At 60.9% G+C, this 17,007-nt stretch overlaps 1 protein-coding gene across 8 annotated transcripts in view; it reads right to left on the bottom strand.

Annotated features, from left to right (window-relative positions):
- The window catches only part of HDAC5 (histone deacetylase 5), an 87,419-nt gene that overhangs the window by 462 nt on the left and 69,950 nt on the right, over positions 1 to 17,007 (bottom strand). For all 8 annotated transcript variants that reach the window (XM_050934687.1, XM_050934684.1, XM_050934688.1 and 5 more), the window contains 12 exons: positions 15,983 to 16,116; positions 14,598 to 14,718; positions 13,696 to 13,745; positions 13,501 to 13,608; positions 11,909 to 11,964; positions 10,481 to 10,568; positions 7,905 to 8,024; positions 7,225 to 7,322; positions 6,142 to 6,260; positions 4,827 to 4,960; positions 2,717 to 2,801; positions 2,201 to 2,354 (listed from right to left, as the gene is read on the bottom strand). In XM_050934687.1, coding sequence (XP_050790644.1) covers positions 2,201 to 2,354; positions 2,717 to 2,801; positions 4,827 to 4,960; positions 6,142 to 6,260; positions 7,225 to 7,322; positions 7,905 to 8,024; positions 10,481 to 10,568; positions 11,909 to 11,964; positions 13,501 to 13,608; positions 13,696 to 13,745; positions 14,598 to 14,718; positions 15,983 to 16,116 — 1,267 coding nt within the window. The remainder of the gene's footprint in view (positions 1 to 2,200; positions 2,355 to 2,716; positions 2,802 to 4,826; positions 4,961 to 6,141; positions 6,261 to 7,224; positions 7,323 to 7,904; positions 8,025 to 10,480; positions 10,569 to 11,908; positions 11,965 to 13,500; positions 13,609 to 13,695; positions 13,746 to 14,597; positions 14,719 to 15,982; positions 16,117 to 17,007) is intronic.

The following is a 17,007-nucleotide window of genomic DNA, read 5'->3' as shown; positions in this document are numbered from 1 at the left end:
CCCTCTAGCAAAGGAATGAGGGTGGGGCTAAGTATCTGTATTGGCTGACTGTCCACGTGTCTGTCTGGTCTTAGCAATCGCATGCTCTTTGGGGACAGGGACGGTCTGTGTACCACACGTGTACAGCAGGGGTGAAAGTAACGTAAGGGATTTACCGGTACACAGGGCCGGGGTCCTGAGCAGGGGGGCGAGTCCTAAACCGTAAGGGGCATGGCCTTAACAGGAAGCGGCGGGGCCTTTACATCACCGCCGAAGCCCTGGGGCTCGCAGCCGTTACCCCAGGGCTCCGGGGGCGATTTCAAGGGCCAGGGGCTCAGGCTACTGCCCAGAGACTTTTTAAATTGCCGGCCTGGGGAAGCCGCCCCCGCCAGCACGGTCAGCTGTGTACACCGGACCGGACCACCTTACTTTCACCTCTGGTGTACAGCGCCTAGCGCCACAGGGCTCGTCGGTGCTACAGGAACACAAATAAGGAGACGTGCCAGGCGCAGGGAGACTGCGCGCACTGAGGATTAGCTCCTGATTTCGCCAGAGTCCATCCAAATGCAGCCAAGGAAAGCTGAGCTTTGCGGCACTCGAGCTGACCCCTGTCCAGAGCTCCGCCAGCATCAATCCCAGCCCTGTCTCTGTGCCTGGGGGGCCGCACGATGACTGAAACAGGCTGATTCTCCCTCTGAGCCCCCTGCCTGCTCGCTCCCTTACACACAAGGCCGGTGGGGGGAGAAAAGGGGCAGAGGATGGATGTGTTGGAACAGGAGGCTCGCCATGGTACTGCACTTCCTGCTGCCTTCCGTCCTGCGAGTGGGCAGGAGAACATGGCCCATGATCCCGTCCTCCCCATCTCCCCCAACACTTAGGGCCTTGGGCCCAGACAGGCCGCAGCAGATCAGACCCCGCAGGGTTTGGTTGCTGGGACATGTTTCCCACCATCCTGGCTCCGCCAAAGACCGGAAGAGTTTTGCTCGTGGTTTTGGGGCACCGGGGTCTTTCCTCTGCAGTGTTATTGCTCACTAGCAATGCGAGTGGGCAGGAGCTCAGCCTGAATCCACAGCAGGACAACGGACCCCACGAATTCGCTTTTCCAAAACACAGCTACCCTGGGCCATAGGCGCTGACTCCGTGGGTGCTCCGGGGCTGGAGCACTCACGGGGAAAATTTAGTGGGTGCTCTGCACCCACAGCAGCCAAGCTCCCCTCACCCCCAGCCCCTCCTCCTCCCCTGAGCATGCCGCATCCCCGCTCCTCCGCCTACCTCCAGCGTTTCCTGCCTGGCCGCTGCCAAACAGCTGTTTGGCGGCATTAGCAGCTCCAGGAGGGAAGGAGAGAAGCGGGAACATGGCGCACTCAGGGAAGGAGGCAGGGCTGGGGCGGGGATTTGGGGAAGGACTTGGAATAGGGGCAGGGAGAGGGCGGAGACTTTGGGGAAGGGGTTGGAATGGGGGCAGGGCAAGGGTGGGAAGAGGCAGGGCGGGGCCTCATGGAAGGGGTGGAGTGGGGGCAGGGCCAGGGGCAGAGGTGGGGTCGAGCACCCAGGGGAAAGCGGGGAAGACAGCGCCTACGCCCTGGGCCGAGACTTGCCCAGGTGGTGTCAGTGGGCGAGCTAAAGGTGGTGGAGGGGGACGAGCTGTCTCACAAGCCAGGGCGTGCAAAGGAGAAATGAGGTGCCAGCGGGAGACACTGTCCCAGTGACACCCTGTCCAGGGTGAATTTCACCTGCAAACGCAAATCCCTCGGCACGCGCTGAGCTGGGCAATGAAGCAGCAGCAGCATGTGCAGCTTTTAGAGGCTCTGTGGGATGTTTCGGAAGGTTCATACTGCAGCAAGTTGGCCGGATTGATCAGTTCTGCACCACTGCCCTCTACTGGATGGGTGCAGAATGGGTCAATTCTGTGTCATAGGCCCTGTACAGATATGAGCTGATGGAAATTGTCCTTTAGCTCAAGGGCCTGCTGTTTGGCTGGAGGAGGCTTGGTGCTCTATCCCCCTGCCACTGGGAAGTTTAGAGCCAGACTGAGACCCAGACTAAAGTCCACCTCCAACAAAAACGCTATCAAAGAGCCAGCCGAGGACCGCGCTCGGGCCCGTGTTGCAGGGATACAAGCCAGGAGGCTAATCCGAATCATAAGCAACAAGGTACAATACGTCCAGGATGCCGAGGACGCACAAAGGCCGCGGGTGCGGTGGGGGGCGTGTGACCGTACCTGGGGCTGCAGTCTGTGCTTCCTTGTTCGGCATCGACCGAGAGCGATGCCATGGCACTTACTGTCTCTGCCTCCTCGGCTTCCCCCTTCTGCGCCTCCAGCAAGGAACAGCTGACCACCGAGGCACAGCGCTTCACAGAGCTCCAGTGTTTGCCTGCAGGCCCCGGGAGGGAGTTATTAGGGGCACCTGACTACCCCACTGGGACAACTCTCCCCCTGCCCCACCCCCCTACAGCGACCCCTGCTGGGAGAGGCTGGGACTGGCGTAGCTGGGAGTTCCCCCCACAGCCAGTGCTCCTGCCCCACCCTCCTACAGCGCCCCCTGTTGGGAGGACAGCTAAAGCCTCTTCATCCTATGACCCTTCGCCCACCCCCAGGACATCCGGGCCTCGCTTTTCCTATCCCCGTCTGAACTTTTGACCAGAGGTGGAACCAAAGGGCATCAACTGAGGGGATTCCTCAACCCCTCCCCAGACCCAGTGCCCTGAGCTGCCCCTCCCCCTCCGCCCCACTTACTCTGGATTTCAATAACCTTCTCCAGCGTGGCCACGGCATTTACATTTGGCTTTTGCTGCAGGAGACCTTGATCCAGGGGGTCCAGCTGGGAGAGAAGGTGGGTGGGAAGAGAAGAGAGTCTCAGAACGAGTGGGGGGCATGTTCTGCATCCTCCCCCTCCACATCCTTGCTTCCTTTAATTCAACTTCCCCGAGGTGCTCCCCCCTTCCCACATGATTATTATACAGTGATGCTGTCATATAAAAGCTACAGCAGTAATAAGATGGGCCCCATCCCCGGGGCTGGGATGGGCCCTTGATCCACACAATGGCATCCCCTAGAGAAGGCTTTTCCGATTGGCCTCAGGTTTGCTCCTGTTGAAATCAATGGGAGTTTTACCAGCAACTTTGCTGGGAGCAGAGCGAGGCCCATGCTGAGCACTTCTGAAAACCTCTCCCCTTGAGCGGGTGGTGGGTTTGGGCGGGGGCAAGGGCTCCTTAGAAGCAGATGGGACCCGCCTGTGCACTTCAACTGCAGGATCAGGACCATAATTAATTTATTTTTAAAAGCAAATGCCCTTCCCAAATGGGGCCGGCTCCAGAGTTTTTGCGCCCCAAGAGGCAGGAAAAAAAAAAAAAAAGCCACCATCATGATCGGCGGAGGCTGCACCGCGTTGCTTTCTTCTTTGGCGGCAGGTCCTTCCCTCCGAGAGAAACCGAGGGACCCGCTGCTGAACTGCCGCCAAAGAGCCTGACGTGCCACCACTTCCCCTTAGCCGCCCCAAGCACCTGCTTGCTGAGCTGCTGCCTGGAGCCAGCCCTGTTCCCAAATGCCCCTTTCCTTGGGAACACACTGGGAGGGGTTTATAGCTCCAGTCTCCTGGCTGGCTCTGGGGTCTGTTCTCTTTTTCCTACTTCCCTCCCTATCTATGGTGAGAGTCAGTTTCATGCTTGTTTCTAGTCAGCTTCACCGGTTCCTGGTTTTATGGCCAGAACTGGAACCAGCACATGCCGTTATCTTTCACCCAGACTCCCCTGTATTAAGACTTCCATTAGATCAAAGCCACCTTCGAGAGGCTAAACTCTTATGTGCCAACAGCAGGCAGGGAACTGGGGCGACCTAAGGGGCTGCTGATGGCAGGGAACTGATCAGGTGAGAGACACCCAGAGGATCCCAGCCTGTAATCCACACCCTGCGCTGCAGAGAGAGGTGAACCCCCCAAGTCCTTGCCAATCTGAGCAGGGGGAAAATCCTTCCTGGCCCCAAATCGGGGGCTCAGGGTGACCCTGAGCATGTGCACAAAACACCTCAGACAGGCATCTAGTAAGAGGATTCTCTGTCCCCTCCACCCACCCCCACTTCAGTGTCCTGTCTCTGAAGCTTCAGAGAAAGGCAGAAAAGAATCCCAAGCCACTCAGGGTACATCCAGCCGATTGTTAGACATGGCCGGATTGGATTTTAATCAATAAAGCTCGATCAGCGCTGATTTCAGCTCCCATTTAGCAACGAACTTAAGCATGTGATTAAACCCTTCTCCGGTCAGGACAGCACTTAAGCACGTCTGTGCAGACCCTAGCACCCGGCCCACTGGGGGATCATAGGAACCCCTGCAGTAACAGTAAGGCGCTATTCGGAGCACGGGCCGCAGTCCTGCTGAGTGCAGTGGGTGAAATCTCACGCCAGTGGAGCCAGGATTTCACCCAGGGACGGTCCAGGGGATTGAAGCACCTGGTTAAAGTTAACCACGTGCCCAAAGGGCTGTCCTGAAGAGAGATGCTTTGCTGAACGGGGGCTTTCGGGCCCAGTCTGGGGCTCACTCTCCCCTGTATTGCAGTCAGCTCTCTGGGGCAGTGACTGTCTCTTTGTTTTGTGTCTGCACACCGGAGGCCCTGCGACTGGGGCTCCCAGATGCTGCTGTAATGCAGATACTAAATGATTATCAATTAATAATCATATTTATTGTCTGTATCACATTAGCACCTCGCGGCCTGGCCCAGCCCAGGTGCGGCACAGGTACAGTAACACACAGTCCCAGCCCAGAAGCGCTTGCAGGCTAAACAGCAGGTGGGAAGGAAAACTGAGGCCCAGAGATGCGCCCGCATGGGCTGCGCCGGGCGGGAAGTCCACTGACCTCCAGGCCAAGCAGGGCGGAGACACAGGCTTCTGAGGCGTCGCAGATAGCTGTCAGGTCGTGACCCCCCTCCAAAGCCAGCACCACACGCCCGCCAGCCAGTTTCATCAGCTGCTTGGTCAGGTGCCCAAAACCTACAGGGAGGGAGAGAAACTGCCGCGGTCAGTGTGGGACAAGACCCTCCCCTAGCAGAGTCCTGCAGCACCTGGGGGCATAGGGATAACAGGGGCCAGTGAGAGAGAGGCGTATGCATGGGGATAAAGAGACAGACAGACAGACGGACAGATAGGTATGCCTGTATGCATGGAGATAGACACACTAACCGCTGCTCACAATTTGGGGATTGCAAAGTGCTTTGTCAGTGGATTAACCTCCCATTTCACAGATGGGGAAACTGAGGCACAGAGCAGGGCAGTGACTCTCCCCATCACCCAGGAAAGCCAGGTGGGGCGCAGCCAGGGGTACAGCCCAGGGAACCCCACCCTGTGGTGTGTTAAACCATTGGGCACCTGGTGCATAGAGCACTTCTCTCTGTATTAGCACCAGTGCTACGGGGGCCTGCAGGGAGTTCAGGAGAACCAGGTGCAGCCCAGGTCAGAGGCCCTGGAGCTGCTGGGTCCTAGTGCGTAGAGCCGCCCAGGGCTAACCCAGCAGGAGAAGAGCCTGACCTGGGTTGGCTCCCGCCCCCATCTGGCTCCGACATCCATCCCCAGGCCAGGCCTGGGAATCAGAGCTCCCATTTCAGCGCTCAGGGTCACCCGAGTCACCGAACCTGGAAAATGAAGTGGGAGCGAGTGGCGCCCAAACCCTGTGTCAACCCTCCACCCGGGGAGTTTCACCTCCCAGGGGCTTTCCCACCTGGGGAACCAGCACGTGGATAGTGGACAAATGGGCTGGCGAGAGACGCTGTGGGGACCCAGCCCCAGACCAGGGTGCAGGCTGGGTGCAGCCTGACGCGATTCCCTCTACCTGCAATTTTCATGGTTCTCGTGTCTCTGCTCCAAGCCACGATCCCAAACGCAGCCCCTTGCCCCAATTCCCATGGGGCAACCCAGCTGGATCCCAAAAGCAAGCCCTCGACCCCCACAGGGCAGCCCTGCCTGCCTCCAAATGCAGGCTGTTGCCCCGATCCCCATGGGGCAGCCCCACTGGCCCCCAAACACTGTCCCTCGACCCCCACGGGGTAGCCCTGCCTGCCTCCAAATGCAGGCTGTTGCCCCGATCCCCATGGGGCAGCCCCACTGGCCCCCAAACACAGGCCCTCAACCCCCACGGGGCAGCCCCACTGGCTCCCAAACGCCAGCCCCGCTCTCACATTTTGCCGTGACGGAGTAGCCACCCAGTGGAGACAGGTGTCCCTCGACTGCGTCGAAGCCGGCAGAGACCAGGACCACGTCCGGGGAGAACTCGTTGGCTATTGGCATCACCACCGTCCTGGGGGAGGGGAGACCGCGAGTGAGGCCCCCAGCAGAGCAACCCTCGGCTGAGTCACCCGGGGCTGGGAGATGGGCTCCTTGGCCAGTGAGAGGGCACGGAACATCTCAGCATCTGTGGGGGGAGCATGGCCTGTCCCGGGCAACCCTCTCCCTTGCCCCCCTCCTCCTCCTGCGTCGAGAACCCTCCCCCTGTGCCCCTCCTGCCCTGGGCTCCTGGGAACCCCTGTCTCTGCCCCCCTTCTGCCCTGGGATCGCCCCTCCCCCTCCCGTGCCTGACTCCCCACAGCAAAACAAAAGCACTTTCTGGGTCCAAGAGATTAAGCATTCCCCAGCCCCCTCCCCCAGCTGCCCACCCCAGCCCTAGGGACACCTCTGCAGGCCCCCTTCCCCACAACAGGGCCTCATGCCCCAGGGAGTCCTACACATCCATGGCACACAGAGATCCTGCAGCCAGAACAGGCAGGAGGGTAAAAGGACAGGCACGCAGGACTCCTGGGTTCTAGTCCCTGCTCTGACACTGGCCTGCGGGCTGACCTTGAGCAAGCCGCTTCCCTGCTCCGGGCCTCAGTTTCCCCCTCTGTGAAATGGGGATAATGCTTCTCGAAAGGCAGAAAGACGCCGCTGCTGCTGCTAGCGCTGTCCACTGTGGCTGCGGTCATGCTGCCCTGGCCTGGCCCAACTGGGGTCAGTGTCACTCCAGTCCTATTAGCCCCAAACCTCTTCCCAGCACCAGCCCCTCCTGGATGTCCCCCCCGCCCCAGATGGATGGAGGCCGACTGACTGGCCCAAGGACACCCAGAGAGTCAGTGGCAGGGCCCGTCTCTCCCTCCTCTCAGCTGAGGCTACGGCACTACCTGCTAGCAGGGCGCTGAGGCAAAGGCCTGTGCTCCAGCCCAGGCTGTCGCCCAGGGGGTACCCCAGCCGTGGAGAGGAGCCGGCAGTGCCCCCTGGGGGAGCCCTACCTGAACGCAGCCAGGTACTCCACATCGCCGATGGGGGGGTCCACTCCGCCCGTCCAGGCTATGTTGACGTTGTACCCCACCCCCATCCCGCTGCCAACCTGCAAGAGAGGAGACCTGCATAGGACGTGCCTGGATCCGTGGGCCAGGCACGGCAGGGGCCCAGCCCCCACCGCCCCGTGGAAGAGTCTGGCACGGGGAGGGCCTTTCCGGCTCAGGGGTCTGCCGTCCCAGCCACTCTGATCATGCCCCGTCTCCGCTAGCTATTCAGGGAGCAGACGGGGGATCACAGAGGGAGCCTTACAAGGGGATTCAGGATCCTCCCCCTTCCCTCAGCACCGTATAACCCCCAAGCAGGGAATGCCCTTGGGTCAGATCCTTGGGAGCTGTCACATCCCAGCGCCACACCTGATGATGGATGGGACCCACAGCTGCCCCATGCTCTATAAGTCCTGCCTCAGATCCCCCACCCTCTGCACCCCCAACCCTGATGCCTCCACCTGCCTTGGGACAGGCTCCCTCGCTGGGGCCCACCGGCCCTCGGACAAGAGCCCCAGCTCCTGCGCTGAGCCCCGTCACCTTCCAGCGAGACGCCCTCCAGATCACACGCACTGGGCCTCCCTGGCCAGAGACCCTGTGGGCAGCTCTGTACGGCCCCGTATGGCTCTCGGGCCTGCACTCACCTCCTCAGGGGCCCCGCTGCCTGGGAAGAAGTTGCCGTTATCGTAGCGGTGCAGGGAGATGTACAGCACGTTGGGGTCGCTGTAGAAGGCTTGCTGGGTGCCATTGCCATGGTGAATGTCCTGCAGGGAGCACAGCCGTTAGGGGGCTCCCCCGCTGATGGGGGCAGGGGGACTGGTCGGGGTCTGGCCAAAGGCTTCCTTGCGCTGACGCAGAGACTGGTGGATACAAGCCTCCATCAGGACTGGGACTGACTGGATCCCAGCAGCCACCCTCCCTCCAGCCGACTCTTTATGGCAGGGGTGCCCAATGGCTATACCCAATGCCTCAGTAGCAAGCTCTGAACCTGCTTCCATGGGAAACAGCGAGCGACTTTCCAGCCCTTCAACCTTCCTGATGAGGCCACGGTGTAGGGCAGCGGCCGTGACCAGAGACCCCTTTTGTCTCCGTGGGGCGTTAACTCTGGAGGCTAATGATGGCAGCCACCGTGCACACAAACGCAGCCGTACGTGCCCTGGCTGCAGCCGCCCTTGGGAACAGTCGGTGACCTTGGCGCAGCTACTCACTCCTGCAACCTGTGTTCTTAGCCCTCCCCGCAAAACATCTTCGTACCAGGAGGGGGGAGCTGGCGGGGGCCAGAGGAGGGGGATTGGGTGGGGGCGGGAGTGGAAAGAGAAAGCAGCTACGGGGATTCTTTTGCCACATACTTTGCTTTCCACGTCAGTCTAGTGCAGTGAACCTCCTGGGTTTATTTTGCTGATGGCCTAGCAGTTTTGATGGCCATGTCAGTTAGGGTGACGAGGTGTCTGGTTTTCGCCCGGAACATCCGGTCGAGAAGGGACCCTGGTGGCTCCAGTCAGCACTGCCGACCGGCCCGTTAAAAGTCCAGTCGGCGGTGCTGTGGAGCTAAGGCAGGCTAGTCCCTGCCTGTCCTGGGGCACTGTGCTGCACCCCGGAAGTGGCCAGCAGGTCCGGCTCCCAGGCGGGGGGGCCACTGGGCTCCGTGCGTTACCCCCACCCCAAGCACTGGCTCTCCACTCCCATTGGCCAGGAACTCGCCAATGGGAGCTGGGGTCTAGGTCGAGAGCCACATGCACTGCGGAGCCTCCGCCCTAGGAGCCCTCTGGGGCGCAGTGCGGTGACCCAGGACAGGCAGGCAGCCTGCCCTAGCCCCCACGCTGCACTGCTGACGGGGAGCCGCCCGAGGTAAGCCTGCACCCCAACCCCCCTGTCCCAGCCCTGAGGCCCCCAAACCTGGAGCCCCTCTGCACTCCAAACCCCTCCTCCCCAGATCCACCCCCGAGCCTGCACCCCCAGCCCAGAGCCCTCACCCCTCTCCCACACCCCAACCCCCGGCCTCAACCTGCAGCCCCCTCCCACATTCCGAATCCCTCAGCCCCAGGGCTCCCAGCCTGGAGCCCACTCCTGCACCCCAAACCCCTCATCCCCATTGAGGGGGGGGGAAGGGAAAGCATCGCTGATGTGAGTGGTACAGAGAACCGGGAGCTGGCTGTTACCACCTGCAAAGGGAAAGTCACATACTGGGGCTTGGGGTCTTTACCTTCTGAACAGAGAAAGCTGGAATGTGTGTGCGTGTGAGTGTGAGTGTGTGACCCAGCTCGTCTCGCGCAGGACAGCATCTGGCCGACTGGCGATGCGGAGCCTGGCTGGACTGCGAGGAGGAGGGGTTTTATAGCCGGGCTTTGAACCAAACCAGGGCTTGGGATGGGCACAGAGCGGCACAAGGGAGAAGGCTGGCCCAGGGCACTTTAACCCCTTCAGAGAAAAGTTCTTAGGGACTTGGCCGCCTCATCCTGTCCACACACCTCCGGGCTCGTCTACACACAGCAGCTGTCCGGCTTGAGCCAGGTGGAGATGGTGAGGGGCAGGCCCCCGAGCGTGGGCACACTACTGCCAGAACAGCTGGTCCCATAGGAGCACCGTGATACCGACCAAACTGCACCCACGCTGGGGACTGCTCTGGTATCCCCGTGTCAGGACGAAAAAAAAAAACACACCTGAATGGACAAAACCTGGCTGTGGGGTCGGACCAGGCCAGGGGCTGGGTCTTCACTGCAAAGCAAGGTGTGGTTCCACCCCGAGAGGTAACTCGTCAGCTGTCTCACCCCAGGCGCCCTAGTTCTGACCTCGGGGTAGCTAGTCTAGGTGAACCCCAGGGATCGGGGAGAGGACCGACCGGACCCAGCCATGGCCGCGTCTGCACTAAACCACTTTGCTGGCATAATTACGGCAATCGGGGGCAGGAAGAGGTGTGACGCCCGATTGACACAGCTGTGCTGGCTAGAGACCCTAGTGTGGACGCAGCTACTCCTGCAAAACTGCAGGGATAAGTTACGCCGGCCACAGCTTTGCCATCAGAGCTGCGTCCACACTGTCAACCCCACAACCCCCTTCGTTCTCCATCACACGGGGCAAAGGCAAGCTGAACGCAGGGGATTTTTTTTTTCTCTTGCAGGGCTGGTTGGAGAGAGAAGGATCCAGCCCCTGCAAGGGGAGCAGGAATCTGGTTCCCAGCCAATGGCAGGTACGTTCCGGCTGGCCTGGCTGCCTTCCTTACCCAGTCCACAATGAGGATCTTGCCGACGCTGAGCTTCTGCTGGAGCAGCTTGGCAGCGATGGCGACGGAGTTGAAGAAGCAGAAGCCCCTGAGCAGGCAGGAGAGGAGAGAGATGGGGTCACCGCTTCCTAGCCAGCGCGAGCGCCAGGGCAGCGGGGAACCGGCCCCACTGATCTGCCTGCATCTACGCTAGGGCTCCTCTGCTGTCCGTGCCCCCCACTGCTCCGCCGGCTCAGCGCCACACCACTGGGGCAGCTCTGGCGCCAGGAGAGCACCAAACGTCATCTTCTCCTGCTCTGGACAGAGCGACGGGGCCTGGTGGGTAAAAGCCGGCAGCAGGGCGGTGCTCCGGGAATGATGGCTGGGAAGACAGGCCCCCTCCAAGATTCCCGTCACAGAACTGCTCCGGCAACCAGCTAGGGGGTTGGGGACTGGGTGTGCGGGGCAGGGGGAGGGTCGGTGACGTGCTGGGCTGGGACAGGCCCCAGAACACACTCCCTGTCTGCACTGGACAGAGAAAGCAGCCTAGAGCCCCAGCTGCTAGAACTAGAGATGGGGCCAGAGCCGAGCCCTGATTCTCTTTTGCGCCAACATCCCTTAGCTCAGTGCAGGGGACCAGCTTCACCTGCAGGGTTTCCTGAGAGCCTCTGCACTGGTCTCCGCCTCTTGCCAACACTTAGAGCAGCTCACGGGCTGCTCTAACTTATACCAGCTGGTGAGGTGTCCGGGATCATATGCCAAGGTTGAATCAGCGGCTGCTCCACCCTACCCCCTGTGGCAGCTGATGGGCCCTCACCCCACAGGAATTCTCAGTGGGTGGGACAAATTGGCCCGGACAGGAGTGAATCCAGATCCAGATGTGTAGCGTGATCCCCCACCTCTCGTTTAAATACAGCTGCTGCTACCTCAGGTTCATCCATTGCCCAGACAAGGACTGGACGGCTTCTACTGTGACAGTGGCAGGGGTCCCTTCTTATTCCTGCACCTCGGTCCCGAAGGAGGGGCCATGCCAGCTGCCACACCCCGTGACGATCCCCTGGAGATGCAGGGGGCCCCCGCAGATCCCCCAGGGACAGAATGGATCTAGCCTGGTTGGTGGAGATGAGACCAAATCAGGTCCTAGCCCCTTTGCTGAATCGTGCTGGAGCCAGGCAAAGAGGGATTCTGAGTGCGCAGCTCAGGACACCTTCAAAGGGGCTGGCAGTCATAGGGCCGATGCCCAGCACTTCCTGAGTACCAGGCCCCTTGGCGGCATCTCAAGCGGGGCACCCCAAATCTCATCCCAGGGCTGGCGTGGGACTGATCTTGGTTAGAACCCAACGGCCCCCCCCCTTCCCCCAATGGGGTGAGAAGTCCAGGCTGGAACTAGGCAGATGCCAGTCCTTCTCGGTCCCTTTGCCATTGTCCCCTTCCCCTGCCCTCACTTACATGGCCGTGGATTCTTCCGCATGGTGCCCCGGGGGCCGGATGACGGCAAATCCATTCTGCACAGAGAACCAGAGAGGTGGGGGAGCGGGGGGGTTAAACGAGTGAGCCAGGTTCGAAGGTCCCTCGCCCTGTTCTAACGGCACACAGGGAAGGCAGGGCCAGACCTGGGGCCGGCCAGAACCGTCAGGAGGGGACATGAGATCGGAGATGCTATTTTCACTTAGCTTGTAAGAGCCTTGGGGACTTTCTGTCCCGTGCTGAGACAGTGTCTGGCACAAATGGGGGCCTGGGTCCATCACTGGGGCTCCCAACCCAATACAGACAATAAATGACAACAGAAGAAGTCATTTCCAAGCAGGAGGGTGACCCCCAAAAGTCCCTCGAGCAACAGATGCCCTCCCCCACCCCGCAGGGAAGCTGCCGTTCCTCTTAGCCCAGCCGCCACTCTACCCTGCCTCTTCCGTCAGCATCATTATCCTCAGAGTCTTGCTCATGTAAGAGGCTGGATTGCAGAAACAGCAGTGCCTTTCGGGGGAGAGATAGGTGCCTCGGAAGTGGGAAAGGGACTCGCTCGAGGTCACACGGCGAATCCGTGGCAGAGCTGGGAACAGAACCCAGGAGTCCTGCCTCCTGCTCTCTTGCGCTAACGACAAGACTACACGCCTCGTTCCGAAGCTGAGACGAGACCCCGGGCGGGCTGCTGCCCTGCTCCTCCCTGTCTAACCCCTAGATGATACTGTGATCCCCAGAGGCCGGTCACAGGGCTGCGACTCCTCTTCATTTCCAGTGGCTGAATAGTGTTAAAAGAAGCTCCGAAGACCACGTGGGGCCTGATTTTCCCAGGTGCCTCTTCCTGGAAATCCCCTCCCGGGTGAGCAGTTGCTGCCACAGATGGGTTCCGTGATCGCAGGCGGGAGATGCCCCGCATGCTCCGTGCCACGGGAATATTGGACACCTCCCGTCCCAGGCTGGGTCCCCATCTATTGGTTCCTGGGGGAAAGGGGAGCGCAGCAGCAGCCAGCTGATAGAGACAGCCTCTGATCAAACCCGCTGTGTTTGAGCTGGACGGGACTGAACCCTGAGACACCACTTTGACACAGCCCCATTCCTGATTCTCCCTGACTCCCAGCGATGAATAATCCTGTGCCAGCAGGCCGGGGGCAAATACACGAGCGACTGCATTCAAGGGAGACTGTCCTTTGCCACCCCTTTTCTCCGCTGCCACTCCTTCTGATGGCCCCCTACACGGATCAGTGAGAGCCCATCTCCACAGCATAGCTCTCTTCCCGGAGAGCTGATGGAGAACTCCCTGAGTTGCTAGCAGCAGTAGGCTGTTATCCTCTATGTGAACCAGCTCCATGTGAATTCGGGACCCCCAGCACCAAAATCACAATCCCCTACTCCCTGAGCTAAAGGGACAACCCCTCCAGCTATGGCAAGCCCCTGGGGACAGGGAGAGTCTTGTTGTTCTGCGAGCGGACAGTGCCTAGCACCATGACTTGGGCCCCTAGGTGCTACAGTATGGCAGGCCGTTGCAGTGGCCATGCACGATGGAGCGCCCTTGAACCCCTGGCTGCGCGCGGGACACTCACCTTGAGCTCTCCCGAGGCCACCTTGAAGGCTAACTCCACCAAGCAGCCCACGGCCATGCGGACAGCGCTGGACGAGTGCATCTCGTTCCACACCGTGTCGCTGTCCACCTGCCCAGAAAGCAAGCCGGGCCGTTACTGGGCCGCCCTGGGAGCGTGGCACAGAGCCCCCTACCCCACCCCCGAGGAGCTACTCACCCCGATGCCGCCGCAGGGCAGGACCGCATACATCTTCTGGCTGATGGGACCTGGGCAGAGCAGAGGGAGCAGTGACAGACAGCCAAGAGCCCACGCCCCTGCCTGGGGAGGGCACGGTCCCCCTCACCCCGCCCCTCGAGATCTGGACTGGGAAGAGGTAAAAATGGGGGGGATCTGGACACAGGGGCGTAGGAGTTGCCATGACACATCTCCCCACCGGGCCCACCGAGGTTGTGTCCCAGCTGCTGCCGTTGGAACGGACTGGACTTGGTCTAGTGAGTCCAACATTCAATCGCTCACCGTAGCAGAAAGAGTCCCCAGCCCCCACGCTGCCCCCCAGGTCACCCTCCCTTTCAGAGCCAGAAAAAGAACCCAGTGCCCCTGCTCTAACCCATAGGTAACACTCCCCTCCCAGACCCAGGAAAAGAACCCAGTTCCCCTGACTCCCAGACCCCCCCTGCTCTAACCCCTATGATGCATTCCCCTCCCTGAGCCAGCGATAGAACCCAGGAGTCCCGACTCCAAGTCCCTACTCCCGCCGCTCTAACCAATAGCCCTCGCTGCTTTCCCAGAGCCAGGAAAAGAACCCAGAAGTCCTCACTCCCTGTGTCCCCCACTCTAACCAACAGGCCTCGCTCCCTTCTCAGAGCCAAGAAAAGAACCCAGGAGTCCTGACTCCTTGGTCCCTGCTCTAACCATTAGACAGTGCTGCCTCTGCTAGATTAAAAAAAAAAACACAGCTACCGTAAAGAAAACGTTGCCCTCGCCCCGCACACTAGGCAGGGAGCATGAACAACTCCCTCCGCCTTCCGCCGTAGCCAACAGCTCAACGCTCAGGGACTTGGTGGGAGCGGGCAGGGCCCTAAATCACCCTCAGATGGGGCACTGCCAGGGCCGCCTACCTAGCAGCTTCTTGCTGTCGAGTTTCTGTCGGTTGAGGGGGCTGGTTCCGTACAGCAACGTGTGATGCTCCGAATGGACCGTCTGGATTTCATCCAGCGTCGCTTTCCTGCCCCGGATCCGCTAGCAGAGAGAGCCGGATGAGTGAGGCCGTGCCTGGCCAGACAATCCCAGGATCGTGGCTTTATGGAGCTAGCTGGGCTGAGAAACCTGTCTGGGTGCTTGGGGCACACGGCCAGCAGCCCACTTCGAGGGGCGCAGGATCAGCCCGGGGGTCCTGGGTTTTTGCACCTCAGAGGTGACAACCCTGGTTCTGAACGGAGTGAGCTGCAGCCAGGGGGTGGCTGGATCATGGATGCTTCAGCCAGGAGGCATTTACCTCTGGTGCTGGGGACCGGTCAGCCCCATGGGGATCCACATAGCAGACTGGGGTCCCTTCCCGTGGGGCAGGGCTGCAGTGGGTGTGCTCCCTGTATTTGGAGGCTATGCAGAGCCCTCTCCAGCCCTGGCAGTAATTCGGAGCCACCCCAGAGCTGCTTGAACCTATACTGCACTTCCTATCGCCCCCTACAGGCCCTGGGCAGCAGAGAAGAGCAGCAGCACAGAACACTCCAGCCACGCCCCCACCCCACCATACTCCTAGGCTGGGAGGGGTGGCGGGTTTTCAGTGGGTTATTGCCCCCCCCATCCCCTTTGCAGGGCAGGCTGCTCCACATGGGGGGAATCCGATCTTACCGACACCTCTAGCAGGCAGCTGGCTGGGCTGGATGAAGCTGGGGAGGGTCCGTCCCTGCCCAAGTCTCTTGTGCTAGGAAGGGCTACGTCTGCACTGCCCGTGGCCACACCCCAAACCCTCTTGCCCGGATTTGGTGGGACTTTCAACCCCGGCGGGCTGGCAGAGCTGGGGCTCAGAGCTTTCACTCGGGCCGGTAACCTCACTTCACAGCGAGAACGCAGGCTAAATCCTTTGCACGCTGAGTCCTCCAGCCGTCCCACAAGCCCCCCCACAGCCCCAGAAGTACACACGAGTTCTCCCACAAGGCACTGGGGAAGAATCACAGAGCGGCTCAGTGCAGAGCAGCCCCAAGAACCGGGAACTGTGCCCCCAGAAGTCTCAGCGACACACCTGGGGAACACAGAGCCAGCGAGGGCCCCGTGACTTGGCCAAGGCACTGCCCTGAGGCTGCTCACGCGTGGGCGGGTGCCGATCACTGGAGCTACCTCTGCCGTGGAGACGTAGGAGACAGTGCCGGGGTGCCGCGGTTGCAATCTCTGAGGTGGAACAGTAACCCAAGGCCTCAGCCACACATGGTCCCTTGACACTTTCTGCATGATTGCTGCTGCCTGAGTCCCCACGTTCCCCCAGCCTCCTCCCTAGGATCCTCACCTCGCACTTGCTCAGCAAGCCGGTCTCCTGGAGCCTGGACCAGATGCTCTGGATTCTCCCAGCATGCTCTGGGTGAATGTTAGTGTTCCCGCACATACACTGGTGCTTCAGCATGAATGTGTCGTAGATCACGCCTGGGGGAGAGACGAGGGAAGGGACAGGAAGTACGGGCTGGACGGCAGGAACCCCATAGCAGCAAGACCCTTCTGGCTGGGGGGCAGCCAGTGGCCTGGGGCACAGCCCTGGAGGCTTTCCTGGGGACAGCGGGTGGGTGTGACGCGCCCTACTTGGCGTGGCGGCTGGGAGCACAGACAGGCTGCTGCGCTTGGCTAATGGAGCTGGACCGTATCACCACGTGCGTTTGGAAACAGAGGCCCCGGGGTTCATTCCCCGCCAGAGGCACCAACTTTCCCTGCACCCCCCCGCCCTGACTCCACCCTTTCCCCAACTCCTCCCGAACCCTTCCCCAAAGTCCCTGCCCCAACTCCACCCCCTCCCTGCCCCTGTTGGACCCCTTCCCCAGATCCCCGCCCCGGCAGCGCCTCTTCACCCACCTTTTCCCTCTTCCCCCCTCCCTCCCAGCCGACCCGGCGCAAGTGCTGGGAAGAAAAGCGGGCACACAGCGCGCTCAGGGGAGGTGGCGGAGGCGAGCTGGGGTGGGGGGGCAGGGCAGGAAGCTGCGGCTGGGTGCTGAGCACCCACCAATTTTCCCCCATGGGTGCTCCAGCCCCAGAGCACCCCCAGAGTCGGCGCCTACGTTCCCCGCTGCTGCCCCACGGAGACGGGCTGCACCATCTAATCACCTTCTCTGGGTGCCGCTACGCTGCAGTTAAAGACCCGCAATGCGGCCGAGGCTGGTCCAGGCTTGCAGGGCTATAAAACTGTAGTGTAGATGTGTGGGCTCTTCCCAGGCTCCGAGACCTGCGAGCGGGGAGCGTCCCGGAGCCCAGGCTCCAGCCTGCCCCTGAACCTCAACACTGTAATTTTATACTCGCAGCCCAAGCCAGCTGCCCCAGGCTCTGTGA

Source organism: Gopherus flavomarginatus, chromosome 25, assembly GCF_025201925.1.
Source record: "Gopherus flavomarginatus isolate rGopFla2 chromosome 25, rGopFla2.mat.asm, whole genome shotgun sequence".
Lineage (NCBI taxonomy): Eukaryota > Metazoa > Chordata > Testudines > Testudinidae > Gopherus > Gopherus flavomarginatus.
The sequence above is the reverse complement of the archived record's forward strand: the minus strand, read 5'-3'. Positions and strand labels throughout refer to the sequence as shown.